At 48.9% G+C, this 27213-nt stretch overlaps 1 protein-coding gene across 1 annotated transcript in view; it reads left to right on the top strand.

Moving 5' to 3' along the window:
- Positions 1-27213, top strand: part of LOC118382746 (transcriptional coactivator YAP1-like) — a 122868-nt gene that overhangs the window by 53178 nt on the left and 42477 nt on the right. Inside the window, exons 3-4 of the mRNA XM_052468725.1 lie at positions 17957-18075; positions 20821-20958. Coding sequence (XP_052324685.1) covers positions 17957-18075; positions 20821-20958 — 257 coding nt within the window. The remainder of the gene's footprint in view (positions 1-17956; positions 18076-20820; positions 20959-27213) is intronic.

Here is a 27213-nt window from a genome sequence, read left to right as displayed (position 1 = left end):
TAAGCATTGGGTTCTTAGCTGATGGTGAGGTCTAGTCCACTAAGCATTGGGTTCTTAGCTGATGGTCAGGTCTAGTCCACTAAGCATTGGGTTCTCAGCTGTTGGTCAGGTCTAGTCCACTAAGCATTGGGTTCTTAGCTGATGGTCAGGTCTAGTCCACTAAGCATTGGGTTCTCAGCTGCTGGTGAGGTCTAGTCCACTAAGCATTGGGTTCTTAGCTGATGGTCAGGTCTAGTCCACTAAGCATTGGGTTCTTAGCTGATGGTCAGGTCTAGTCCACTAAGCATTGGGTTCTTAGCTGATGGTCAGGTCTAGTCCACTAAGCATTGGGTTCTTAGCTGATGGTCAGGGCTAGGCCACGTCTAGGTCAGGTCTAGTCCACTAAGCATTGGGTTCTTAGCTGATGGTCAGGTCTAGTCCACTAAGCATTGGGTTCTTAGCTGATGGTCAGGTCTAGTCCACTAAGCATTGGGTTCTTAGCTGATGGTCAGGTCTAGTCCACTAAGCATTGGGTTCTCAGCTGATGGTCAGGTCTAGTCCACTAAGCATTGGGTTCTCAGCTGATGGTGAGGTCTAGTCCACTAAGCATTGGGTTCTCAGCTGATGGTCAGGTCTAGTCCACTAAGCATTGGGTTCTCAGCTGATGGTGAGGTCTAGTCCACTAAGCATTGGGTTCTCAGCTGATGGTCAGGTCTAGTCCACTAAGCATTGGGTTCTTAGCTGATGGTGAGGTCTAGTCCACTAAGCATTGGGTTCTCAGCTGCTGGTGAGGTCTAGTCCACTAAGCATTGGGTTCTCAGCTGATGGTCAGGTCTAGTCCACTAAGCATTGGGTTCTTAGCTGATGGTCAGGTCTAGTCCACTAAGCATTGGGTTCTTAGCTGATGGTCAGGTCTAGTCCACTAAGCATTTGGTTCTTAGCCGATGGCCAGGTCTAGTCCACTCACCATTGGGTTCTCAGCTGATGGCCAGGTCTAGTCCACTAAGCATTGGGTTCTTAGCTGATGGTCAGGTCTAGTCCACTAAGCATTGGGTTCTTAGTTGATGGTCAGGTCTAGTCCACTAAGCATTGGGTTCTCAGCTGTTGGTCAGGTCTAGTCCACTAAGCATTGGGTTCTTAGCTGATGGTCAGGTCTAGTCCACTAAGCATTGGGTTCTCAGCTGCTGGTGAGGTCTAGTCCACTAAGCATTGGGTTCTTAGCTGATGGTCAGGTCTAGTCCACTAAGCATTGGGTTCTTAGCTGATGGTCAGGTCTAGTCCACTAAGCATTGGGTTCTTAGCTGATGGTCAGGTCTAGTCCACTAAGCATTGGGTTCTTAGCTGATGGTCAGGTCTAGTCCACTAAGCATTGGGTTCTCAGCTGATGGTCAGGTCTAGTCCACTAAGCATTGGGTTCTTAGCTGATGGTCAGGTCTAGTCCACTAAGCATTGGGTTCTTAGCTGATGGTCAGGTCTAGTCCACTAAGCATTGGGTTCTTAGCTGATGGTCAGGTCTAGTCCACTAAGCATTGGGTTCTTAGCTGATGGTCAGGTCTAGTCCACTAAGCATTGGGTTCTCAGCTGATGGTGAGGTCTAGTCCACTAAGCATTGGGTTCTTAGCTGATGGTCAGGTCTAGTCCACTAAGCATTGGGTTCTCAGCTGATGGTCAGGTCTAGTCCACTAAGCATTGGGTTCTCAGCTGATGGTCAGGTCTAGTCCACTAAGCATTGGGTTCTTAGCTGATGGTGAGGTCTAGTCCACTAAGCATTGGGTTCTCAGCTGCTGGTGAGGTCTAGTCCACTAAGCATTGGGTTCTCAGCTGATGGTCAGGTCTAGTCCACTAAGCATTGGGTTCTTAGCTGATGGTCAGGTCTAGTCCACTAAGCATTGGGTTCTTAGCTGATGGTCAGGTCTAGTCCACTAAGCATTGGGTTCTTAGCTGATGGTCAGGTCTAGTCCACTAAGCATTGGGTTCTCAGCTGATGGTCAGGTCTAGTCCACTAAGCATTGGGTTCTTAGCTGATGGTCAGGTCTAGTCCACTAAGCATTGGGTTCTTAGCTGATGGTCAGGTCTAGTCCACTAAGCATTGGGTTCTTAGCTGATGGTCAGGTCTAGTCCACTAAGCATTGGGTTCTTAGCTGATGGTCAGGTCTAGTCCACTAAGCATTGGGTTCTTTCTTAGCTGATGGTCAGGTCTAGTCCACTAAGCATTGGGTTCTCAGCTGTTGGTCAGGTCTAGTCCACTAAGCATTGGGTTCTTAGCTGATGGTCAGGTCTAGTCCACTAAGCATTGGGTTCTCAGCTGCTGGTGAGGTCTAGTCCACTAAGCATTGGGTTCTCAGCTGCTGGTGAGGTCTAGTCCACTAAGCATTGGGTTCTCAGCTGATGGTGAGGTCTAGTCCACTAAGCATTGGGTTCTCAGCTGCTGGTGAGGTCTAGTCCACTAAGCATTGGGTTCTTAGCTGATGGTCAGGTCTAGTCCACTAAGCATTGGGTTCTTAGCTGATGGTCAGGTCTAGTCCACTAAGCATTGGGTTCTCAGCTGTTGGTCAGGTCTAGTCCACTAAGCATTGGGTTCTTAGCTGATGGTCAGGTCTAGTCCACTAAGCATTGGGTTCTCAGCTGTTGGTCAGGTCTAGTCCACTAAGCATTGGGTTCTTAGCTGATGGTCAGGTCTAGTCCACTAAGCATTGGGTTCTTAGCTGATGGTGAGGTCTAGTCCACTAAGCATTGGGTTCTTAGCTGATGGTCAGGTCTAGTCCACTAAGCATTGGGTTCTCAGCTGATGGTGAGGTCTAGTCCACTAAGCATTGGGTTCTTAGCTGATGGTCAGGTCTAGTCCACTAAGCATTGGGTTCTTAGCTGATGGTGAGGTCTAGTCCACTAAGCATTGGGTTCTTAGCTGATGGTCAGGTCTAGTCCACTAAGCATTGGGTTCTCAGCTGTTGGTCAGGTCTAGTCCACTAAGCATTGGGTTCTTAGCTGATGGTCAGGTCTAGTCCACTAAGCATTGGGTTCTCAGCTGCTGGTGAGGTCTAGTCCACTAAGCATTGGGTTCTTAGCTGATGGTCAGGTCTAGTCCACTAAGCATTGGGTTCTTAGCTGATGGTCAGGTCTAGTCCACTAAGCATTGGGTTCTTAGCTGATGGTCAGGTCTAGTCCACTAAGCATTGGGTTCTTAGCTGATGGTCAGGTCTAGTCCACTAAGCATTGGGCTCTCAGCTGATGGTCAGGTCTAGTCCACTAAGCATTGGGTTCTTAGCTGATGGTCAGGTCTAGTCCACTAAGCATTGGGTTCTTAGCTGATGGTCAGGTCTAGTCCACTAAGCATTGGGTTCTTAGCTGATGGTCAGGTCTAGTCCACTAAGCATTGGGTTCTTAGCTGATGGTCAGGTCTAGTCCACTAAGCATTGGGTTCTCAGCTGATGGTGAGGTCTAGTCCACTAAGCATTGGGTTCTTAGCTGATGGTCAGGTCTAGTCCACTAAGCATTGGGTTCTCAGCTGATGGTCAGGTCTAGTCCACTAAGCATTGGGTTCTCAGCTGATGGTCAGGTCTAGTCCACTAAGCATTGGGTTCTTAGCTGATGGTGAGGTCTAGTCCACTAAGCATTGGGTTCTCAGCTGCTGGTGAGGTCTAGTCCACTAAGCATTGGGTTCTCAGCTGATGGTCAGGTCTAGTCCACTAAGCATTGGGTTCTTAGCTGATGGTCAGGTCTAGTCCACTAAGCATTGGGTTCTTAGCTGATGGTCAGGTCTAGTCCACTAAGCATTGGGTTCTTAGCTGATGGTCAGGTCTAGTCCACTAAGCATTGGGTTCTCAGCTGATGGTCAGGTCTAGTCCACTAAGCATTGGGTTCTCAGCTGATGGTCAGGTCTAGTCCACTAAGCATTGGGTTCTTAGCTGATGGTCAGGTCTATTCCACTAAGCATTGGCTTCTTAGCTGATGGTCAGGTCTAGTCCACTAAGCATTGGGTTCTTAGCTGATGGTCAGGTCTAGTCCACTAAGCATTGGGTTCTCAGCTGATGGTGAGGTCTAGTCCACTAAGCATTGGGTTCTCAGCTGCTGGTGAGGTCTAGTCCACTAAGCATTGGGTTCTCAGCTGCTGGTGAGGTCTAGTCCACTAAGCATTGGGTTCTCAGCTGCCGGTGAGGTCTAGTCCACTAAGCATTGGGTTCTCAGCTGCTTGTGAGGTCTAGTCCACTAAGCATTGGGTTCTCAGCTGATGGTCAGGTCTAGTCCACTAAGCATTGGGTTCTCAGCTGCCGGTGAGGTCTAGTCCACTAAGCATTGGGTTCTCAGCTGATGGTCAGGTCTAGTCCACTAAGCATTGGGTTCTCAGCTGCCGGTGAGGTCTAGTCCACTAAGCATTGGGTTCTCAGCTGATGGTCAGGTCTAGTCCACTAAGCATTGGGTTCTCAGCTGCCGGTGAGGTCTAGTCCACTAAGCATTGGGTTCTCAGCTGATGGTGAGGTCTAGTCCACTAAGCATTGGGTTCTCAGCTGATGGTGAGGTCTAGTCCACTAAGCATTGGGTTCTCAGCTGCTGGTGAGGTCTAGTCCACTAAGCATTGGGTTCTTAGCTGATGGTCAGGTCTAGTCCACTAAGCATTGGGTTCTCAGCTGTTGGTGAGGTCTAGTCCACTAAGCATTGGGTTCTTAGCTGATGGTCAGGTCTAGTCCACTAAGCATTGGGTTCTCAGCTGTTGGTCAGGTCTAGTCCACTAAGCATTGGGTTCTTAGCTGATGGTCAGGTCTAGTCCACTAAGCATTGGGTTCTCAGCTGTTGGTCAGGTCTAGTCCACTAAGCATTGGGTTCTTAGCTGATGGTCAGGTCTAGTCCACTAAGCATTGGGTTCTTAGCTGATGGTGAGGTCTAGTCCACTAAGCATTGGGTTCTTAGCTGATGGTCAGGTCTAGTCCACTAAGCATTGGGTTCTCAGCTGTTGGTCAGGTCTAGTCCACTAAGCATTGGGTTCTTAGCTGATGGTCAGGTCTAGTCCACTAAGCATTGGGTTCTCAGCTGCTGGTGAGGTCTAGTCCACTAAGCATTGGGTTCTTAGCTGATGGTCAGGTCTAGTCCACTAAGCATTGGGTTCTTAGCTGATGGTCAGGTCTAGTCCACTAAGCATTGGGTTCTTAGCTGATGGTCAGGTCTAGTCCACTAAGCATTGGGTTCTTAGCTGATGGTCAGGTCTAGTCCACTAAGCATTGGGTTCTCAGCTGATGGTCAGGTCTAGTCCACTAAGCATTGGGTTCTTAGCTGATGGTCAGGTCTAGTCCACTAAGCATTGGGTTCTTAGCTGATGGTCAGGTCTAGTCCACTAAGCATTGGGTTCTTAGCTGATGGTCAGGTCTAGTCCACTAAGCATTGGGTTCTTAGCTGATGGTCAGGTCTAGTCCACTAAGCATTGGGTTCTCAGCTGATGGTGAGGTCTAGTCCACTAAGCATTGGGTTCTTAGCTGATGGTCAGGTCTAGTCCACTAAGCATTGGGTTCTCAGCTGATGGTCAGGTCTAGTCCACTAAGCATTGGGTTCTTAGCTGATGGTGAGGTCTAGTCCACTAAGCATTGGGTTCTCAGCTGCTGGTGAGGTCTAGTCCACTAAGCATTGAGTTCTTAGCTGATGGTCAGGTCTAGTCCACTAAGCATTGGGTTCTTAGCTGATGGTCAGGTCTAGTCCACTAAGCATTGGGTTCTCAGCTGATGGTCAGGTCTAGTCCACTAAGCATTGGGTTCTCAGCTGATGGTCAGGTCTAGTCCACTAAGCATTGGGTTCTTAGCTGATGGTCAGGTCTATTCCACTAAGCATTGGGTTCTTAGCTGATGGTCAGGTCTAGTCCACTAAGCATTGGGTTCTTAGCTGATGGTCAGGTCTAGTCCACTAAGCATTGGGTTCTCAGCTGATGGTGAGGTCTAGTCCACTAAGCATTGGGTTCTCAGCTGCTGGCGAGGTCTAGTCCACTAAGCATTGGGTTCTCAGCTGCTGGTGAGGTCTAGTCCACTAAGCATTGGGTTCTCAGCTGCCGGTGAGGTCTAGTCCACTAAGCATTGGGTTCTCAGCTGCTTGTGAGGTCTAGTCCACTAAGCATTGGGTTCTCAGCTGATGGTCAGGTCTAGTCCACTAAGCATTGGGTTCTCAGCTGCCGGTGAGGTCTAGTCCACTAAGCATTGGGTTCTCAGCTGATGGTCAGGTCTAGTCCACTAAGCATTGGGTTCTCAGCTGCCGGTGAGGTCTAGTCCACTAAGCATTGGGTTCTCAGCTGATGGTCAGGTCTAGTCCACTAAGCATTGGGTTCTCAGCTGATGGTCAGGTCTAGTCCACTAAGCATTGGGTTCTTAGCTGATGGTCAGGTCTATTCCACTAAGCATTGGGTTCTTAGCTGATGGTCAGGTCTAGTCCACTAAGCATTGGGTTCTTAGCTGATGGTCAGGTCTAGTCCACTAAGCATTGGGTTCTCAGCTGATGGTGAGGTCTAGTCCACTAAGCATTGGGTTCTCAGCTGCTGGCGAGGTCTAGTCCACTAAGCATTGGGTTCTCAGCTGCTGGTGAGGTCTAGTCCACTAAGCATTGGGTTCTCAGCTGCCGGTGAGGTCTAGTCCACTAAGCATTGGGTTCTCAGCTGCTTGTGAGGTCTAGTCCACTAAGCATTGGGTTCTCAGCTGATGGTCAGGTCTAGTCCACTAAGCATTGGGTTCTCAGCTGCCGGTGAGGTCTAGTCCACTAAGCATTGGGTTCTCAGCTGATGGTCAGGTCTAGTCCACTAAGCATTGGGTTCTCAGCTGCCGGTGAGGTCTAGTCCACTAAGCATTGGGTTCTCAGCTGATGGTCAGGTCTAGTCCACTAAGCATTGGGTTCTCAGCTGCCGGTGAGGTCTAGTCCACTAAGCATTGGGTTCTCAGCTGCTGGTGAGGTCTAGTCCACTAAGCATTGGGTTCTCAGCTGATGGTGAGGTCTAGTCCACTAAGCATTGGGTTCTCAGCTGATGGTGAGGTCTAGTCCACTAAGCATTGGGTTCTCAGCTGCTGGTGAGGTCTAGTCCACTAAGCATTGGGTTCTTAGCTGATGGTCAGGTCTAGTCCACTAAGCATTGGGTTCTTAGCTGATGGTCAGGTCTAGTCCACTAAGCATTGGGTTCTCAGCTGCTGGTGAGGTCTAGTCCACTAAGCATTGGGTTCTTAGCTGATGGTCAGGTCTAGTCCACTAAGCATTGGGTTCTCAGCTGCTGGTGAGGTCTAGTCCACTAAGCATTGGGTTCTTAGCTGATGGTCAGGTCTAGTCCACTAAGCATTGGGTTCTTAGCTGATGGTCAGGTCTAGTCCACTAAGCATTGGGTTCTTAGCTGATGGTCAGGTCTAGTCCACTAAGCATTGGGTTCTTAGCTGATGGTCAGGTCTAGTCCACTAAGCATTGGGTTCTCAGCTGATGGTCAGGTCTAGTCCACTAAGCATTGGGTTCTTAGCTGATGGTCAGGTCTAGTCCACTAAGCATTGGGTTCTTAGCTGATGGTCAGGTCTAGTCCACTAAGCATTGGGTTCTTAGCTGATGGTCAGGTCTAGTCCACTAAGCATTGGGTTCTTAGCTGATGGTCAGGTCTAGTCCACTAAGCATTGGGTTCTCAGCTGATGGTGAGGTCTAGTCCACTAAGCATTGGGTTCTTAGCTGATGGTCAGGTCTAGTCCACTAAGCATTGGGTTCTCAGCTGATGGTCAGGTCTAGTCCACTAAGCATTGGGTTCTTAGCTGATGGTCAGGTCTAGTCCACTAAGCATTGGGTTCTCAGCTGCTGGTGAGGTCTAGTCCACTAAGCATTGAGTTCTTAGCTGATGGTCAGGTCTAGTCCACTAAGCATTGGGTTCTCAGCTGATGGTCAGGTCTAGTCCACTAAGCATTGGGTTCTCAGCTGATGGTCAGGTCTAGTCCACTAAGCATTGGGTTCTTAGCTGATGGTCAGGTCTAGTCCACTAAGCATTGGGTTCTTAGCTGATGGTCAGGTCTAGTCCACTAAGCATTGGGTTCTTAGCTGATGGTCAGGTCTAGTCCACTAAGCATTGGGTTCTTAGCTGATGGTCAGGTCTAGTCCACTAAGCATTGGGTTCTCAGCTGATGGTGAGGTCTAGTCCACTAAGCATTGGGTTCTCAGCTGCTGGTGAGGTCTAGTCCACTAAGCATTGGGTTCTCAGCTGCTGGTGAGGTCTAGTCCACTAAGCATTGGGTTCTCAGCTGCCGGTGAGGTCTAGTCCACTAAGCATTGGGTTCTCAGCTGCTTGTGAGGTCTAGTCCACTAAGCATTGGGTTCTCAGCTGATGGTCAGGTCTAGTCCACTAAGCATTGGGTTCTCAGCTGCTGGTGAGGTCTAGTCCACTAAGCATTGGGTTCTCAGCTGATGGTCAGGTCTAGTCCACTAAGCATTGGGTTCTCAGCTGCTGGTGAGGTCTAGTCCACTAAGCATTGGGTTCTCAGCTGATGGTCAGGTCTAGTCCACTAAGCATTGGGTTCTTAGCTGATGGTCAGGTCTAGTCCACTAAGCATTGGGTTCTCAGCTGCTGGTGAGGTCTAGTCCACTAAGCATTGGGTTCTCAGCTGATGGTCAGGTCTAGTCCACTAAGCATTGGGTTCTCAGCTGATGGTCAGGTCTAGTCCACTAAGCATTGGGTTCTCAGCTGATGGTGAGGTCTAGTCCACTAAGCATTGGGTTCTCAGCTGATGGTCAGGTCTAGTCCACTAAGCATTGGGTTCTCAGCTGTTGGTGAGGTCTAGTCCACTAAGCATTGGGTTCTTAGCTTCTGGTGAACAGAAACAGAGCTAACCAGACAACGGTCTCTGACTGGTGAACAGTGTAATTAAAGGGTAACGACACCCAACAATCTAAACTTACATTTTTCCCAGACCTCAAAAGTGGTCTTGTTTTTCTATAAAAACAAAAATGGGAAATGGAAACCTGGAAACCCAAGAAGAAGTGATTTTATAGGGTTCATCTGATTAATGAATAAGCCTTGGTAAGTCATTGACCAGGTCTGATTAATGAATAAGCCTTGGTATGTCATTGACCAGGTCTGATTAATGAATAAGCCTTGGTATGTCATTGACCAGGTCTGATTAATGAATAAGCCTTGGTATGTCATTGACCAGGTCTGATTAATGAATAAGCCTTGGTAAGTCATTGACCAGGTCTGATTAATGAATAAGCCTTGGTAAGTCATTGACCAGGTCTGATTAATGAATAAGCCTTGGTATGTCATTGACCAGGTCTGATTAATGAATAAGCCTTGGTATGTCATTGACCAGGTCTGATTAATGAATAAGCCTTGGTATGTCATTGACCAGGTCTGATTAATGAATAAGCCTTGGTAAGTCATTGACCAGGTCTGATTAATGAATAGGCCTTGGTATGTCATTGACCAGGTCTGATTAATGAATAAGCCTTGGTAAGTCATTGACCAGGTCTGATTAATGAATAAGCCTTGGTAAGTCATTGACCAGGTCTGATTAATGAATAAGCCTTGGTAAGTCATTGACCAGGTCTGATTAATGAATAAGCCTTGGTAAGTCATTGACCAGGTCTGATTAATGATTAAGCCTTGGTATGTCATTGACCAGGTCTGATTAATGAATAAGCCTTGGTAAGTCATTGACCAGGTCTGATTAATGAATAAGCCTTGGTATGTCATTGACCAGGTCTGATTAATGAATAAGCCTTGGTAAGTCATTGACCAGGTCTGATTAATGAATAAGCCTTGGTAAGTCATTGACCAGGTCTGATTAATGAATAAGCCTTGGTATGTCATTGACCAGGTCTGATTAATGAATAAGCCTTGGTAAGTCATTGACCAGGTCTGATTAATGAATAAGCCTTGGTATGTCATTGACAAGGTCTGATTAATGAATTCATAATATCCCTCTCCCTCCCCCTCTCCTTCTCTCCCTCCCCCTCTCCTTCTCTCTCTCCTTCTCTCCCTCCCCCTCTCCCTCCCCCTCTCCTTCTCTCCCTCCCCCTCTCCCTCCCCTCTCCTTCTCTCCCTCCCCCTCTCCTTCTCTCCCTCCCCCTCTCCCTCCCCCTCTCCTTCTCTCCCTCCCCCTCTCCTTCTCTCCCTCCCCCTCTCCCTCCCCTCTCCTTCTCTCCCTCCCCTCTCCCTCCCCCTCTCCTTCTCTCCCTCCCCCTCTCCCTCCCCCTCTCCTTCTCTCCCTCCCCCTCTTCTTCTCTCCCTCCCCCTCTTCTTCTCTCCCTCCCTCCCTCTCTCTCCCCCTCTCCCTCTCCCACCCCCTCTTCTTCTCTCCCTCCCCCTCTCCTTCTCTCCCTCCCTCTCTCTCCCCCTCTCCCTCTCCCACCCCCTCTCCCTCCCCTCTTCTTCTCTCCCTCCCTCTCTCTCCCCCTCTCCCTCCCCTCTTCTTCTCTCAATCTCCCCCTCTCCCTCTCCCACCCCCTCTTCTTCTCTCCCTCCCCCTCTTCTTCTCTCCCTCCCTCTCCCCCTCTCCCACCCCCTCTTCTTCTCTCCCTCCCCCTCTCCTTCTCTCCCTCCCCCTCCCCTCTCCTTCTCTCCCTCCCCCTCTCCTTCTCTCCCTCCCCCTCTTCTTCTCTCCCTCCCCCTCTCCCTCCCCCTCTCCTTCTCTCCCTCCCCCTCTTCTTCTCTCCCTCCCCTCTTCTTCTCTCCCTCCCTCTCTCTCCCCCTCTCCCTCTCCCACCCCTCTTCTTCTCTCCCTCCCCTCTTCTTCTCTCCCTCCCTCTCTCTCCCCCTCTCCCACCCCCTCTTCTTCTCTCCCTCCCCCTCTCCCTCTCCCTCCCCCTCTCCTTCTCTCCCTCCCCCTCTTCTTCTCTCCCTCCCCCTCTTCTTCTCTCCCTCCCCCTCTTCTTCTCTCCTTCCCTCTCTCTCCCCCTCTCCCTCTCCCACCCCCTCTTCTTCTCTCCCTCCCCCTCTCCTTCTCTCCCTCCCTCTCTCTCCCCCTCTCCCTCTCCCACCCCCTCTCCCTCCCCCTCTTCTTCTCTCCCTCCCTCTCTCTCCCCCTCTCCCTCTCCCAGCCCCTCTTCTTCTCTCCCTCCCCTCTTCTTCTCTCCCTCCCTCTCTCTCCCCCTCTCCCACCCCCTCTTCTTCTCTCCCTCCCCTCTCCTTCTCTCCCTCCCCCTCTCCCTCCCCTCTCCTTCTCTCCCTCCCCTATTCTTCTCTCCCTCCCCCTTCTTCTCTCCCCTCCCTCTCTCTCCCCCTCTCCCTCTCCCACCCCCCTCTTCTTCTCTCCCTCCCCTCCCTCTCTCTCCCCTCCCCTCTCCCACCCCCTCTCCCTCCCCTCTTCTTCTCTCCCTCCCTCTCTCTCCCCCTCTCCCTCCCCCTCTTCTTCTCTCCCTCTCCCCCTCTCCCTCTCCCACCCCCTCTTCTTCTCTCCCTCCCCCTCTTCTTCTCTTCCTCCCTCTCCCCCTCTCCCACCCCCTCTTCTTCTCTCCCTCCCCCTCTCCTTAACTCCCTCCCCTCTCCCTCCCCTCTCCTTCTCTCCCTCCCCCTCTTCTTCTCTCCCTCCCCCTCTCCTTCTCTCCCTCCCCCTCTCCCTCCCCCCCCTCTTCTTCTCTCCCTCCCCTCTTCTTTTCTCCCTCCCCTCTCCTTCTCTCCCTCCCCCTCTCCCTCCCCTTTTCTTCTCTCCCTCCCCTCTTCTTCTCTCCCTCCCCCTCTTCTTCTCTCCCTCCCCCTCTCCTTCTCTCCCTCCCCCTCTCCCTCCCCCTCTTCTTCTCTCCCTCCCCTCTTTCTTCTCTCCCTCCCCTCTCCTTCTCTCCCTCCCCTCTCCCTCGCCCTCTTCTTCTCTCCCTCCCCCTTCCTCTTTTTTTGTTGCTGTTAATAGTCATCTCTCCCCCTCCCCTCTTCTTCTCTCCCCCCCCCCTGTGACCCTTCTCAAGGGGCCCACTCTCATCTGAGCTGGGCTGGAGCTTTTCTGCTCTGCTCTGCTCTGCTCGCTTTGTGTGTGTGTGTGTGTGTGTGTGTGTGTGTGTGTGTGTGTGTGTGTGTGTGTGTGTGTGTGTGTGTGTGTGTGTGTGTGTGTGTGTGTGTGTGTGTGTGTGTGTGTGTGTGTGTGTGTGTGTGTGTGTGTGTGTGTGTGTGTGTGTATGTGAAGGCTGGGGGTGGGTGGGGGGATTTGGCAACTCCTTTGATCAGTAAAACATAAACAAGAGGGGGCTTTGTGTGGTGGGGAGAAGTGTTGAGTCAGGATAGAAAGGTCTCTCTGCTCTCTCTGTCTCCCCTCTCTCTCTCTCTCTCTCTGTCTCCCCTCCCTCTCTCTCTCTCTCTCTCTCTCTCTCTCTCTCTCTCTCTCTCTTCTTTCTCTGCTCTCTCTCTCCTCTCTCTCTCTCTCTCTCTCTCTCTCTCTCTCTCTCTCTCTCTCTCTCTCTCTCTCTCCTCTCTCTCTCAACTCTCTTTCTCTTCTCTCCCCTCTCTCTCTCCTTCTCTGTCTCTCTCTCCCCACTCTCTGTCTCTCTCCTCTCTCTCTCCCTCTCTCGGACTGGCTGCTGGGATAGAGAACAGAGCAGAGTAGACAGACAGACAGACAGGCTGAGAGCAGGTTGGCAACTTGGGATCAAATGAACACCTAATCAATGGGGATAGGAATAGCATGTCATCATTTTATACACAGCACAGAATGATGAACCACAACTTGAATATCATGCAGGATAATGAGAGGATTCTTTGACATTTGTTTTTACATTTAGTGGTTGAGTTTTTCAGTTGGTTGTTTCTCTGCTATGTGGATTGGAATAATGACATCACTGTTGTGATTATGACATCACTGTTGTGATTATGACATCACTGTTGTGATATACATATAGTATGTTAGAGCCTTGCAAATCCCAGTCTCCATGGAGGGCTCATTAGCATAAAGAAAGGAGTTTATTTTAGAGAAAGAGAGAGAGAGAAATAAAGAGAGAAAGAGAGAGAGAAAGAGAGAGAGAAAGAGAGAGAGAAAGAGAGAGAGAACGAGAGAGAGAAATAAAGAGAGAAAGAGAGAGAGAAAGAGAGAGAGAGAGAGAGAGAGAGACAGACAGACAGACAGACAGACAGACAGACAGACAGACAGCAGCAGGGTATTGGGTCGTAGCTCAGACTGAGCCTTTGTCCAGAAGGTGAAGCCTTTGTAAATGTGGCGCCAGATTGTTAAAGGGCCTGAAGAGGCTAATTACATCCCAAATGGCACCCTATTCCCTACATAGTGCACGACTACGCTATGGGCCCTGGTCAAAAGTAGTGCACTATGAAGGGGATAGGGTGCCGTTTGGGATTTAAATGCTGACACTGTGATGTCCAGGCCGCTTCCACGAACACAAACCCCCTGCGCCGAAGCATAGGACTGACCTTCCTCCATCATTAGCCCCTCCCTCTCCCTCCATAATCAGTCCCTCCCTCTAATCCCTCCATCCCTCCCTCCATAATCAGTCCCTCCCTCTATCCCTCCATCCCTCCCTCCATAATCAGTCCCTCCCTCCATCCCTCCCTCCCTTTATCCCTCCCTCCCTCCCTTTATCCCTCCCTCCCTTTATCCCTCCCTCCCTCCCTCCCTTTATCCCTCCCTCCCTTTATCCCTCCCTCCCTCCCTTTATCCCTCCCTCCCTCCCTTTATCCCTTTATCCCTCCCTCCCCCTCCCTTTATCCCTTTATCCCTCCCTTTATCCCTCCCTCCCTCCCTTTATCCCTCCCCCTCCCCTCCCTCCCCCTCCCTCCCTCCCTCCCTCCCTCCCTCCCTCCCTCCTATACAGTAGTTCAGTTTGTGGGGTACCCTCCCTAAGGGAAGCTCTATACAGTAGTTCAGTCTGTGGGGTTCCCTCCTTAAAGGGAAGCTCTATACAGTAGTTCAGTTTGTGGTGTTCCCTCCCTAAAGGGAAGCTCTATACAGTAGTTCAGTTTGTGGGGTTCCCTCCCTAAAGGGAAGCTCTATACAGTAGTTCAGTTTGTGGGGTTCCCTCCCTAAAGGGAAGCTCTATACAGTAGTTCAGTTTGTGGGGTACCCTCCCTAAAGGGAAGCTCTAGACAGTAGTTCAGTTTGTGGGGTTCCCTCCCTAAAGGGAAGCTCTATACAGTAGTTCAGTTTGTGGGGTACCCTCCCTAAAGGGAAGCTCTATACAGTAGTTCAGTTTGTGGGGTACCCTCCCTAAAGGGAAGCTCTAGACAGTAGTTCAGTTTGTGGGGTTCCCTCCCTAAAGGGAAGCTCTATACAGTAGTTCAGTTTGTGGGGTTCCCTCCCTAAAGGGAAGCTCTATACAGTAGTTCAGTTTGTGGGGTTCCCTCCCTAAAGGGAAGCTCTATACAGTAGTTCAGTTTGTGGGGTTCCCTCCTTAAAGGGAAGCTCTATACAGTAGTTCAGTTTGTGGGGTTCCCTCCCTAAAGGGAAGCTCTATACAGTAGTTCAGTTTGTGGGGTTCCCTCCCTAAAGGGAAGCTCTATACAGTAGTTCAGTTTGTGGGGTTCCCTCCCTAAAGGGAAGCTCTATACAGTAGTTCAGTTTGTGGGGTTCCCTCCCTAAAGGGAAGCTCTATACACTAGTTCAGTTTGTGGGGTTCCCTCCCTAAAGGGAAGCTCTATACAGTAGTTCAGTTTGTGGGGTTCCCTCCCTAAAGGGAAGCTCTATACAGTAGTTCAGTTTGTGGGGTTCCCTCCCTAAAGGGAAGCTCTATACAGTAGTTCAGTTTGTGGGGTTCCCTCCCTAAAGGGAAGCTCTATACAGTAGTTCAGTTTGTGGGGTTCCCTCCCTAAAGGGAAGCTCTATACACTAGTTCAGTTTGTGGGGTTCCCTCCCTAAAGGGAAGCTCTATACACTAGTTCAGTTTGTGGGGTTCCCTCCCTAAAGGGAAGCTCTATACAGTAGTTCAGTCTGTGGGGTTCCCTCCTTAAAGGGAAGCTCTATACAGTAGTTCAGTTTGTGGTGTTCCCTCCCTAAAGGGAAGCTCTATACAGTAGTTCAGTTTGTGGGGTCCCCTCCCTAAAGGGAAGCTCTATACAGTAGTTCAGTTTGTGGGGTACCCTCCCTAAAGGGAAGCTCTATACAGGAGTTCAGTCTGTGGGGTTCCCTCCCTAAAGGGAAGCTCTATACAGTAGTTCAGTTTGTGGGGTTCCCTCCCTAAAGGGAAGCTCTATACAGTAGTTCAGTTTGTGGGGTACCCTCCCTAAAGGGAAGCTCTATACAGTAGTTCAGTTTGTGGGGTTCCCTCCCTAAAGGGAAGCTCTATACAGTAGTTCAGTTTGTGGGGTTCCCTCCCTAAAGGGAAGCTCTATACAGTAGTTCAGTTTGTGGGGTTCCCTCCCTAAAGGGAAGCTCTATACAGTAGTTCAGTTTGTGGGGTTCCCTCCCTAAAGGGAAGCTCTATACAGTAGTTAAGTTTGTGGGGTTCCCTCCCTAAAGGGAAGCTCTATACAGTAGTTCAGTTTGTAGGGGTTCCCTCCCTAAAGGGAAGCTCTATACAGTAGTTCAGTTTGTGGGGTTCCCTCCCTAAAGTGAACTATAAGTATCTATAAGTATCTATAAACACCACGTGGGATGGGTCGTAACCTCTAGGTATCTATAAACACCATGTGGGATGGGTCGTAACCTCTAGGTATCTATAAACACCACGTGGGATGGGTCGTAACCTCTAGGTATCTATAAACACCACGTGGGATGGGTCGTAACCTCTAGGTATCTATAAACACCACGTGGGATGGGTCGTAACCTCTAGGTATCTATAAACACCACGTGGGATGGGTCGTAACCTCTAGGTATCTATAAACACCACAGGGGATGGGTCGTAACCTCTAGGTATCTATAAACACCACGTGGGATGGGTCGTAACCTCTAGGTATCTATAAACACCACAGGGGATGGGTCGTAACCTCTAGGTATCTATAAACACCACGTGGGATGGGTCGTAACCTCTAGGTATCTATAAACACCACGTGGGCTGGGTCGTAACCTCTAGGTATCTATAAACACCACGTGGGATGGGTCGTAACCTCTAGGTATCTATAAACACCACGTGGGATGGGTCGTAACCTCTAGGTATCTATAAACACCACGTGGGATGGGTCGTAACCTCTAGGTATCTATAAACACCACGTGGGATGGGTCGTAACCTCTAGGTATCTATAAACACCACGTGGGATGGGTCGTAACCTCTAGGTATCTATAAACACCACGTGGGATGGGTCGTAACCTCTAGGTATCTATAAACACCACGTGGGATGGGTCGTAACCTCTAGGTATCTATAAACACCACGTGGGATGGGTCGTAACCTCTAGGTATCTATAAACACCATGTGGGATGGGTCGTAACCTCTAGGTATCTATAAACACCACGTGGGATGGGTCGTAACCTCTAGGTATCTATAAACACCATGTGGGATGGGTCGTAACCTCTAGGTATCTATAAACACCACGTGGGATGGGTCGTAACCTCTAGGTATCTATAAACACCACGTGGGCTGGGTCGTAACCTCTAGGTATCTATAAACACCACAGGGGATGGGTCGTAACCTCTAGGTATCTATAAACACCACGTGGGATGGGTCGTAACCTCTAGGTATCTATAAACACCACGTGGGATGGGTCGTAACCTCTAGGTATCTATAAACACCACAGGGGATGGGTCGTAACCTCTAGGTATCTATAAACACCATGTGGGATGGGTCGTAACCTCTAGGTATCTATAAACACCACGTGGGATGGGTCGTAACCTCTAGGTATCTATAAACACCACGTGGGATGGGTCGTAACCTCTAGGTATCTATAAACACCACGTGGGATGGGTCGTAACCTCTAGGTATCTATAAACACCACGTGGGATGGGTCGTAACCTCTAGGTATCTATAAACACCACGTGGGATGGGTCGTAACCTCTAGGTATCTATAAACACCATGTGGGATGGGTCGTAACCTCTAGGTATCTATAAACACCACGTGGGATGGGTCGTAACCTCTAGGTATCTATAAACACCACGTGGGATGGGTCGTAACCTCTAGGTATCTATAAACACCACGTGGGATGGGTCGTAACCTCTAGGTATCTATAAACACCATGTGGGATGGGTCGTAACCTCTAGGTATCTATAAACACCACGTGGGATGGGTCGTAACCTCTAGGTATCTATAAACACCATGTGGGATGGGTCGTAACCTCTAGGTATCTATAAACACCACGTGGGATGGGTCGTAACCTCTAGGTATCTATAAACACCATGTGGGATGGGTCGTAACCTCTAGGTATCTATAAACACCACGTGGGATGGGTCGTAACCTCTAGGTATCTATAAACACCACAGGGGATGGGTCGTAACCTCTAGGTATCTATAAACACCATGTGGGATGGGTCGTAACCTCTAGGTATCTATAAACACCATGTGGGATGGGTCGTAACCTCTAGGTATCTATAAACACCACGTGGGATGGGTCATCCACTGATACAGACCATCATTTAGGCTACAGAGCTGTTCATGGTTTGAGGGCGTCTGCCACAGCCTCATAGGCTTCCATTATCTGGTCCAACCCGGCTTAAACTGGAACCTTTCCAGACATTTGTTGGAACTGTAAGTGACTCCTCATAAGTGATTCCTCATAAATGATTCCTCATAAGTGATTCCTCATAAATGATTCCTCATAAGTGACTCCTCATAAGTGATTCCTCATAAGTGATTCCTCATAAATTATTCCTCATAAGTGACGCCTCATAAATGACTCCTCATAAATGATTCCTCATAAGTGATTCCTCATAAATGATTCCTCATAAGTGATTCCTCATAAATGATTCCTCATAAGTGAGTCCTCATAAATGATTCCTCATAAGTGATTCCTCATAAATGATTCCTCATAAGTGACGCCTCATAAATGACTCCTCATAAATGATTCCTCATAAGTGATTCCTCATAAATGATTCCTCACACTAATTCCATGAAACTGACAGTAGAATTCTGCGAAGGCAAGGGAAGTTCATCATCAAACATGCTCATTTCGTTCAACTCTTCTCTTCTCTCTCTGTGCAGCCATCTGGACCAGTCGACCACCTGGCTGGACCCTCGTAAGGCCCTCCTACAGATGAACCAGGCCCCTCCCACCAGCCCTGTACCAGTCCAGCAGCAGAACATCATGAGCCCCGCTAGTGGTCAGTACACGCTCACACACACTCGGACGCAGACTCACAAACTCGGACAGAAACTCACAGTCAGACGCAGACTCACAGTTGGACGCAGACTCACAGTCGGACGCAGACTCACAGTCGGACGCAGACTCACAGTCGGACGCAGACTCACAGTCGGACGCAGACTCACAGTCGGACACAGACTCACAGTCGGACGCAGACTCACACAGTCGGACACAGACTCACAGTCGGACAGAAACTCACAGTCGGACACAGACTCACAGTCGGACAGAAACTCACAGTCGGACACAGACTCACAGTCGGACAGAGACTCACAGTCGGACACAGACTCACAGTCGGACACAGACTCACAGTCGGACAGAAACTCACAGTCGGACACAGACTCACAGTCGGACAGAAACTCACAGTCAGACAGAGACTCACAGTCTGACAGAGACTCACAGTCGGACACAGACTCACAGTCGGACAGAGACTCACAGTCGGACAGAGACTCACACAGTCGGACAGAGACTCACAGTCGGACGCAGACTCACAGTCGGACACAGGCTCACAGTCGGACACATACTCACAGTCGGACAGAGACTCACAGTCGGACACAGACTCACAGTCGGACACAGACTCACACAGTCGGACACAGACTCACAGTCGGACACAGACTCACAGTCGGACACAGACTCACACAGTCGGACACAGACTCACAGTCGGACACAGACTCACAGTCGGACAGAGACTCACACAGTTGGACAGAGACTCAGTCAGACACAGACTCACAGTCGGACACAGACTCACAGTCGGACACAGACTCACAGTCGGACACAGACTCACAGTCGGACAGAGACTCACACAGTCGGACAGAGACTCAGTCAGACACAGACTCACAGTCGGACACAGACTCACAGTCGGACACAGACTCACAGTCGGACACAGACTCACAGTCGGACACAGACTCACACAGTCGGACACAGACTCACACAGTCGGACACAGACTCACACAGTCGGACACAGACTCACAGTCGGACACAGACTCACACAGTCGGACACAGACTCACACAGTCGGACATAACTATGGCTGTTCAGTCTTAAATAACTATGGCTGAGTCTTACACTCTTAGAAAAAAACAACTCTCTAGAGCCTTAGTGGGTTATTCAGCTCTCCCCGTTGAAGAACCCTTTGAATAACCCTTTTTGGTTGCTGGTGTAACGTTTTTGGTTCCTCCCTAAGGTCCTCTCCCTGCCTGTCCAGCTCCAGCCTAACCTCCCTGTCCTCCCACGCACACCCTGCCTGTCCAGCTCCAGCCTAACCTCCCTGTCCTCTCTAAGGTCCTCTCCCTGCCTGTCCAGCTCCAACCTAACCTCTCTGTCCTCTCTAAGGTCCTCTCCCTGCCTGTCCAGCTCCAGCCTAATCTCCCTGTCCTCTCTAAGGTCCTCTCTCTGCCTGTCCAGCTCCAGCCTAACCTCTCTGTCCTCTCTAAGGTCCTCTCCCTGCCTGTCCAGCTCCAGCCTAACCTCCCTGTCCTCTCTAAGGTCCTCTCTCTGCCTGTCCAGCTCCAGCCTAACCTCTCTGTCCTCTCTAAGGTCCTCTCCCTGCCTGTCCAGCTCCAGCCTAATCTCCCTGTCCTCTCTAAGGTCCTCTCCCTGCCTGTCCAGCACCAGCCTAACCTCCCTGTCCTCCCTAAGGTCTTCTCCCTGCCTGTCCAGCTCCAGCCTAATCTCCCTGTCCTCCCTAAGGTCCCCTCCCTGCCTGTCCAGCTCCAGCCTAACCTCCCTGTCCTCTCTAAGGTCCTCTCCCTGCCTGTCCAGCTCCAGCCTATCCTCCCTGTCCTCCCTAAGATCCTCTCCCTGCCTGTCCAGCTCCAGCCTAACCTCCCTGTCCTCTCTAAGGTCCTCTCCCTGCCTGTCCAGCTCCAGCCTAACCTCCCTGTCCTCCCTAAGGTCCTCTCCCTGCCTGTCCAGCTCCAGCCTAATCTTCCTGTCCTCTCTAAGGTCCTCTCCCTGCCTGTCCAGCTCCAGCCTAACCTCCCTGTCCTCTCTAAGGTCCTCTCTCTGCCTGTCCAAATCCAGCCTAATCTCCCTGTCCTCTCTAAGGTCCTCTCCCTGCCTGTCCAGCTCTAGCCTAACCTCCCTGTCCTCTCTAAGGTCCTCTCCCTGCCTGTCCAGCTCCAGCCTAACGTCTCTGTCCTCTCTAAGGTCCTCTCCCTGCCTGTCCAGCTCCAGCCTAACCTCTCTGTCCTCTTTAAGGTCCTCCCCCTGCCTGTCCAGCTCCAGCCTAACCTCCCTGTCCTCTCTCAGGTCCTCTCCCTGCCTGTCCAGCTCCAACCTAACCCCCCTGTCCTCTCTAAGGTCCTCTCCCTGCCTGTCCAGCTCCAGCCTAACCCCCCTGTCCTCTCTAAGGTCCTCTCCCTGCCTGTCCAGCTCCAGCCTAACCTCTCTGTCCTCTCTAAGGTCCTCTCCCTGCCTGTCCAGCTCCAGCCTAACCTCCCTGTCCTCTCTAAGGTCCTCTCCCTGCCTGTCCAGCTCCAGCCTAACCTCTCTGTCCTCTCTAAGGTCCTCTCCCTGCCTGTCCAGCTCCAGCCTAACCTCTCTGTCCTCTCTAAGGTCCTCTCCCTGCCTGTCCAGCTCCAGCCTAACCTCTCTGTCCTCTCTAAGGTCCTCTCCCTGCCTGTCCAGCTCCAGCCTAACCTCTCTGTCCTCTCTAAGGTCCTCTCCCTGCCTGTCCAGCTCCAGCCTAACCTCTCTGTCCTCTCTAAGGTCCTCTCCCTGACTGCTGGGAACAAGCCGTAACCTCAGAGGGAGAGGTCTACTACATCAACCACAAGAACAAAACCACCTCTTGGCTCGACCCGCGCCTCGACCCGCGCCTCGACCCGCGCCTCGACCCGCGCTACGGTGAGAAAACACTCACATCTCTCAATTCTGTAATGGTCACCTCTCAGCCTGTTAGGTAACACTTTACACATTGGTCGTATTCTTGTCAAGTAACACTGCTATTACTTTAATATTAACCTTTTGTTACATAGTACTCCTTTAGTAGTCCTTTAGTAGTCCTTTAGTATTCCTCTAGTACTCTTTTAGTATTCATTTAGTATTCCTTTAGTATTCCTTTAGTATTCCTTTAGTATTCCTCTAGTACTCCTTTAGTATTCCTTTAGTATTCCTTTAGTACTCTTTTAGTATTCCTTTAGTACTCTTTTAGTATTAATTTAGTATTCCTTTAGTATTCCTTTAGTACTCCTCTAGTATTCCTTTAGTACTCCTTTAGTATTTCTTTAGTACTCCTTTAGTACTCGTTTAGTATTCCTTTCGTATTCCTTTAGTATTCCTTTAGTATTCCTCTAGTACTCTTTTAGTATTCATTTAGTATTCCTTTAGTATTCCTTTAGTATTCCTCTAGTACTTCTTTAGTATTCCTTTAGTATTCCTTTAGTACTCTTTTAGTATTCCTTTAGTACTCTTTTAGTATTCATTTAGTATTCCTTTAGTTTTCCTTTAGTACTCCTCTAGTATTCCTTTAGTACTCCTTTAGTATTCCTTTAGTACTCCTCTAGTATTCCTTTAGTACTCGTTTAGTACTCCTCTAGTATTCCTTTAGTATTCCTTTAGTACTCCTCTAGTATTCCTCTAGTACTCCTTTAGTACTCTTTTAGTATTCCTTTAGTACTCTTTTATTATTCATTTAGTATTCCTTTAGTATTCCTTTAGTACTCCTCTAGTTTTCCTTTAGTACTCTTTTAGTATTCATTTAGTATTCCTCTAGTATTCCTTTAGTACTCCTCTAGTATTCCTTTAGTACTCCTTTGTGTTCCTTTAGTTCTCCTCTAGTATTCCTTTAGTACTCGTTTAGTACTCCTCTAGTATTCCTTTAGTACTCCTTTAGTACTCCTTTAGTACTCCTTTAGTATTACTTTAGTACTCCTTTAGTACTACTTTAGTATTAACCTTTTGTTACACAGTACTCCTTTAGTACTCCTTTTGTATTCACGCTGGACACAACCATGATTAAACTCACTTTAATTCAATAGCCAGTCACAGTTCATTTCCCTGTGAGACCATATTGTTCCGCCTGCAGTGACTAGTCAGACTATGACATCATCTTTCTAACCACATGTCAACATCCCCTCTTGGCCCACTGCTACTGCACGGCTTCACGGAGTCTGGGAGAGGAGGAGGAGGAGCAACAACAACATGTTTTTACAGGGCCCCTTAAGCCATCTTCCAGTCATTTCCAATTGATTCACTGTATTGAAAGTCGTTGGGAGGAGTTTGGACAGCACACACAGCTCTCCGTATAGTCCAGAACTCAGACAGCGGCTACGTTTTAGTATTTAAGTGTTAGGCCTAAGTCGTTAGCCATTTCAGTGTTTGAGCAAGAGCTGAGTTAGCCCTTAGCTAATCCTTGGGGCTGACTGTGTGTGGTTGGAAGTGCTGCAGCCTCTGGTGGCCTGGTGAGCTGATGACAGCCACAGGTGACTGTGGTGTGGGGCGTTCTCTCCAGCCATGGGATTTAGCTATATGGCGACAGTCACAGGAACGTGGGTTGCTGCTCAGTAGAGGTTGACACAGGAAGAGAACCACCTTCGGGTCACGTGGGGTCGCGTGTGATTCTGGTTATAGTTCTCGAGTCAAGTTTGGGACGGACAGGATATGACAGGATCAACAGTCCACAGGAAGGCAGTACAGGAATAGTTATCAACATAGTTGATTTGGGGTTGAAATATGTCGTGTAGAGCATTTAATTAAGAAAACAGTTGTGTATGTTGTAAAAAAAAAAAAAAAAAATGAACGGTCATTCCCCCCCCCCCCCTTCGCCCATCTGTTGGCTCATTCTTGTGCCTCGCTCCAGTTGTAGGCAGTCACTAGGCTAACCTCAGACACCTACATGCTTCAGTGGGCTAAATGATTAAGCCTTCAATAGAGGATCTGAACCAAGTAGATGGGGGTCAAGGGACACCAGGCGCCAAGGATCTGAACCAAGTAGATGAGGGTCAAGGGACACGAGGCGCCAAGGATCTGAACCAAGTAGATGAGGGTCAAGGGACACGAGGCGCCAAGGATCTGAACCAAGTACATGAGGGTCAAGGGACACGAGGCGCCAAGGATCTGAACCAAGTAGATGAGGGTCAAGGGACACGAGGCGCCAAGGATCTGAACCAAGTAGATGAGGGTCAAGGGACACGAGGCGCCAAGGATCTGAACCAAGTACATGAGGGTCAAGGGACACGAGGCGCCAAGGATCTGAACCAAGTAGATGAGGGTCAAGGGACACGAGGTGCCAAGGATCTGAACCAAGTAGATGAGGGTCAAGGGACACGAGGCGCCAAGGATCTGAACCAAGTAGATGAGGGTCAAGGGACACGAGGCGCCAAGGATCTGAACCAAGTACATGAGGGTCAAGGGACACGAGGCGCCAAGGATCTGAACCAAGTAGATGAGGGTCAAGGGACACGAGGCGCCAAGGATCTGAACCAAGTACATGAGGGTCAAGGGACACGAGGCACCAAGGATCTGAACCAAGTAGATGAGGGTCAAGGGCCACGAGGCGCCAAGGATCTGAACCAAGTAGATGAGGGTCAAGGGACACCAGGCGCCAAGGATCTGAACCAAGTACATGAGGGTCAAGGGACACGAGGCGCCAAGGATCTGAACCAAGTAGATGAGGGTCAAGGGACACCAGGCGCCAAGGATCTGAACCAAGTAGATGAGGGTCAAGGGACACGAGGCGCCAAGGATCTGAACCAAGTAGATGAGGGTCAAGGGACACGAGGCGCCAAGGATCTGAACCAAGTACATGAGGGTCAAGGGACACGAGGCGCCAAGGATCTGAACCAAGTAGATGGGGGTCAAGGGACACGAGGCGCCAAGGATCTGAACCAAGTACATGAGGGTCAAGGGACACGAGGCGCCAAGGATCTGAACCAAGTAGATGAGGGTCAAGGGACACGAGGCGCCAAGGATCTGAACCAAGTAGATGAGGGTCAAGGGACACGAGGCGCCAAGGATCTGAACCAAGTACATGAGGGTCAAGGGACACGAGGCGCCAAGGATCTGAACCAAGTACATGAGGGTCAAGGGACACGAGGCGCCAAGGATCTGAACCAAGTAGATGAGGGTCAAGGGACACGAGGCGCCAAGGATCTGAACCAAGTACATGAGGGTCAAGGGACACGAGGCGCCAAGGATCTGAACCAAGTAGATGGGGGTCAAGGGACACGAGGCGCCAAGGATCTGAACCAAGTAGATGAGGGTCAAGGGACACGAGGCGCCAAGGATCTGAACCAAGTACATGAGGGTCAAGGGACACGAGGCGCGCTGTGGCATAGCTGCTCTACTCCTAACAACTTTAACATCAAGCACAAGTGTTTAACTTGTGCTTGAAAACGTAACGTTTTAACTGAACCCGTGTCATCTGAGGTGAAGAGTGAAATTAACATAGATTTACTTATGCAGTACTGCCACTTACATTCGTGTTGTCAATGTTCATATGTGCTCAGGGGTCAGCTGTAGACTACAGTGTAGTGTGCTCAGGGGTCAGCTGTAGACTACAGTTTAATGTGCTCAGAGGTCAGCTGTAGACTACAGTGTAATGTGCTCAGGGGTAAGCTGTAGACTACAGTTTAATGTGCTCAGAGGTCAGCTGTAGACGACAGTTTAATGTGCTCAGAGGTCAGCTGTAGACTACAGTTTAATGTGCTCAGAGGTCAGCTGTAGACTACAGTTTAATGTGCTGAGGGGTCAGCTGTAGACTACAGTGTAGTGTGCTCAGGGGTCAGCTGTAGACTACAGTGTAATGTGCTCAGGGGTCAGCTGTAGACTACAGTTTAATGTGCTCAGAGGTCAGCTGTAGACTACAGTTTAATGTGCTGAGGGGTCAGCTGTAGACTACAGTGTAGTGTGCTCAGGGGTCAGCTGTAGACTACAGTTTAATGTGCTCAGAGGTCAGCTGTAGACTACAGTGTAGTGTGCTCAGGGGTCAGCTGTAGACTACAGTGTAGTGTGCTCAGGGGTCAGCTGTAGACTACAGTGTAGTGTGCTCAGAGGTCAGCTACATACATCATTGTAGTGTAGTGTAGTGTAGTGTAGTGTGTATATCTACAGAGCATTGTAGTGTAGTGTAGTGTGTATATCTACAGGGCATTGTAGTGTAGTGTAGTGTGTATACCTACAGAGCATTGTAGTGTAGTGTAGTGTGTATATCTACAGAGCATTGTAGTGTAGTGTAGTGTGTATATCTACAGAGCATTGTAGTGTAGTGTAGTGTGTATATCTACAGAGCATTGTATTGTAGTGTAGTGTAGTGTGTATATCTACAGAGCATTGTAGTGTAGTGTAGTGTGTATATCTACAGAGCATTGTAGTGTAGTGTAGTGTGTATATCTACAGAGCATTGTAGTGTAGTGTAGTGTGTATATCTACAGGGCATTGTAGTGTAGTGTAGTGTGTATATCTACAGAGCATTGTAGTGTAGTGTAGTGTGTATACCTACAGAGCATTGTAGTGTAGTGTAGTGTGTATATCTACAGAGCATTGTAGTGTAGTGTAGTGTGTATATCTACAGAGCATTGTAGTGTAGTGTAGTGTGTATATCTACAGAGCATTGTAGTGTAGTGTAGTGTGTATATCTACAGAGCATTGTAGTGTAGTGTAGTGTGTATATCTACAGAGCATTGTAGTGTAGTGTAGTGTGTATATCTACAGAGCATTGTAGTGTAGTGTAGTGTGTATATCTACAGAGCATTGTAGTGTAGTGTAGTGTGTATATCTACAGAGCATTGTAGTGTAGTGTAGTGTGTATATCTACAGAGCATTGTAGTGTAGTGTAGTGTGTATATCTACAGAGCATTGTAGTGTAGTGTAGTGTGTATATCTACAGGGCATTGTAGTGTAGTGTAGTGTGTATATCTACAGAGCATTGTAGTGTAGTGTAGTGTGTATATCTACAGAGCATTGTAGTGTAGTGTAGTGTGTATATCTACAGAGCATTGTAGTGTAGTGTAGTGTGTATATCTACAGGGCATTGTAGTGTAGTGTAGTGTGTATATCTACAGAGCATTGTAGTGTAGTGTAGTGTGTATATCTACAGAGCATTGTAGTGTAGTGTAGTGTAGTGTGTATATCTACAGAGCATTGTAGTGTAGTGTAGTGTGTATATCTACAGGGCATTGTAGTGTAGTGTAGTGTGTATATCTACAGAGCATTGTAGTGTAGTGTAGTGTAGTGTGTATATCTACAGAGCATTGTAGTGTAGTGTAGTGTGTATATCTACAGAGCATTGTAGTGTAGTGTAGTGTGTATATCTACAGAGCATTGTAGTGTAGTGTAGTGTGTATATCTACAGAGCATTGTAGTGTAGTGTAGTGTGTATATCTACAGAGCATTGTAGTGTAGTGTAGTGTGTATATCTACAGAGCATTGTAGTGTAGTGTAGTGTGTATATCTACAGAGCATTGTAGTGTAGTGTAGTGTGTATATCTACAGAGCATTGTAGTGTAGTGTAGTGTGTATATCTACAGAGCATTGTAGTGTAGTGTAGTGTGTATATCTACAGAGCATTGTAGTGTAGTGTAGTGTGTATATCTACAGAGCATTGTAGTGTAGTGTAGTGTGTATATCTACAGGGCATTGTAGTGTAGTGTAGTGTGTATATCTACAGAGCATTGTAGTGTAGTGTAGTGTGTATATCTACAGAGCATTGTAGTGTAGTGTAGTGTAGTGTGTATATCTACAGAGCATTGTAGTGTAGTGTAGTGTGTATATCTACAGAGCATTGTAGTGTAGTGTAGTGTAGTGTGTATATCTACAGAGCATTGTAGTGTAGTGTAGTGTGTATATCTACAGAGCATTGTAGTGTAGTGTAGTGTGTATATCTACAGAGCATTGTAGTGTAGTGTAGTGTAGTGTGTATATCTACAGGGCATTGTAGTGTAGTGTAGTGTGTATATCTACAGAGCATTGTAGTGTAGTGTAGTGTAGTGTGTATATCTACAGAGCATTGTAGTGTAGTGTAGTGTGTATATCTACAGAGCATTGTAGTGTAGTGTGTATACCTACAGAGCATTGTAGTGTAGTGTAGTGTGTATATCTACAGGGCATTGTAGTGTAGTGTAGTGTGTATACCTACAGAGCATTGTAGTGTAGTGTAGTGTG

This window comes from Oncorhynchus keta, chromosome 18 (genome assembly GCF_023373465.1).
Source record: "Oncorhynchus keta strain PuntledgeMale-10-30-2019 chromosome 18, Oket_V2, whole genome shotgun sequence".
NCBI lineage: Eukaryota > Metazoa > Chordata > Actinopteri > Salmoniformes > Salmonidae > Oncorhynchus > Oncorhynchus keta.
This window is presented reverse-complemented; position numbering and strand designations above follow the sequence as displayed.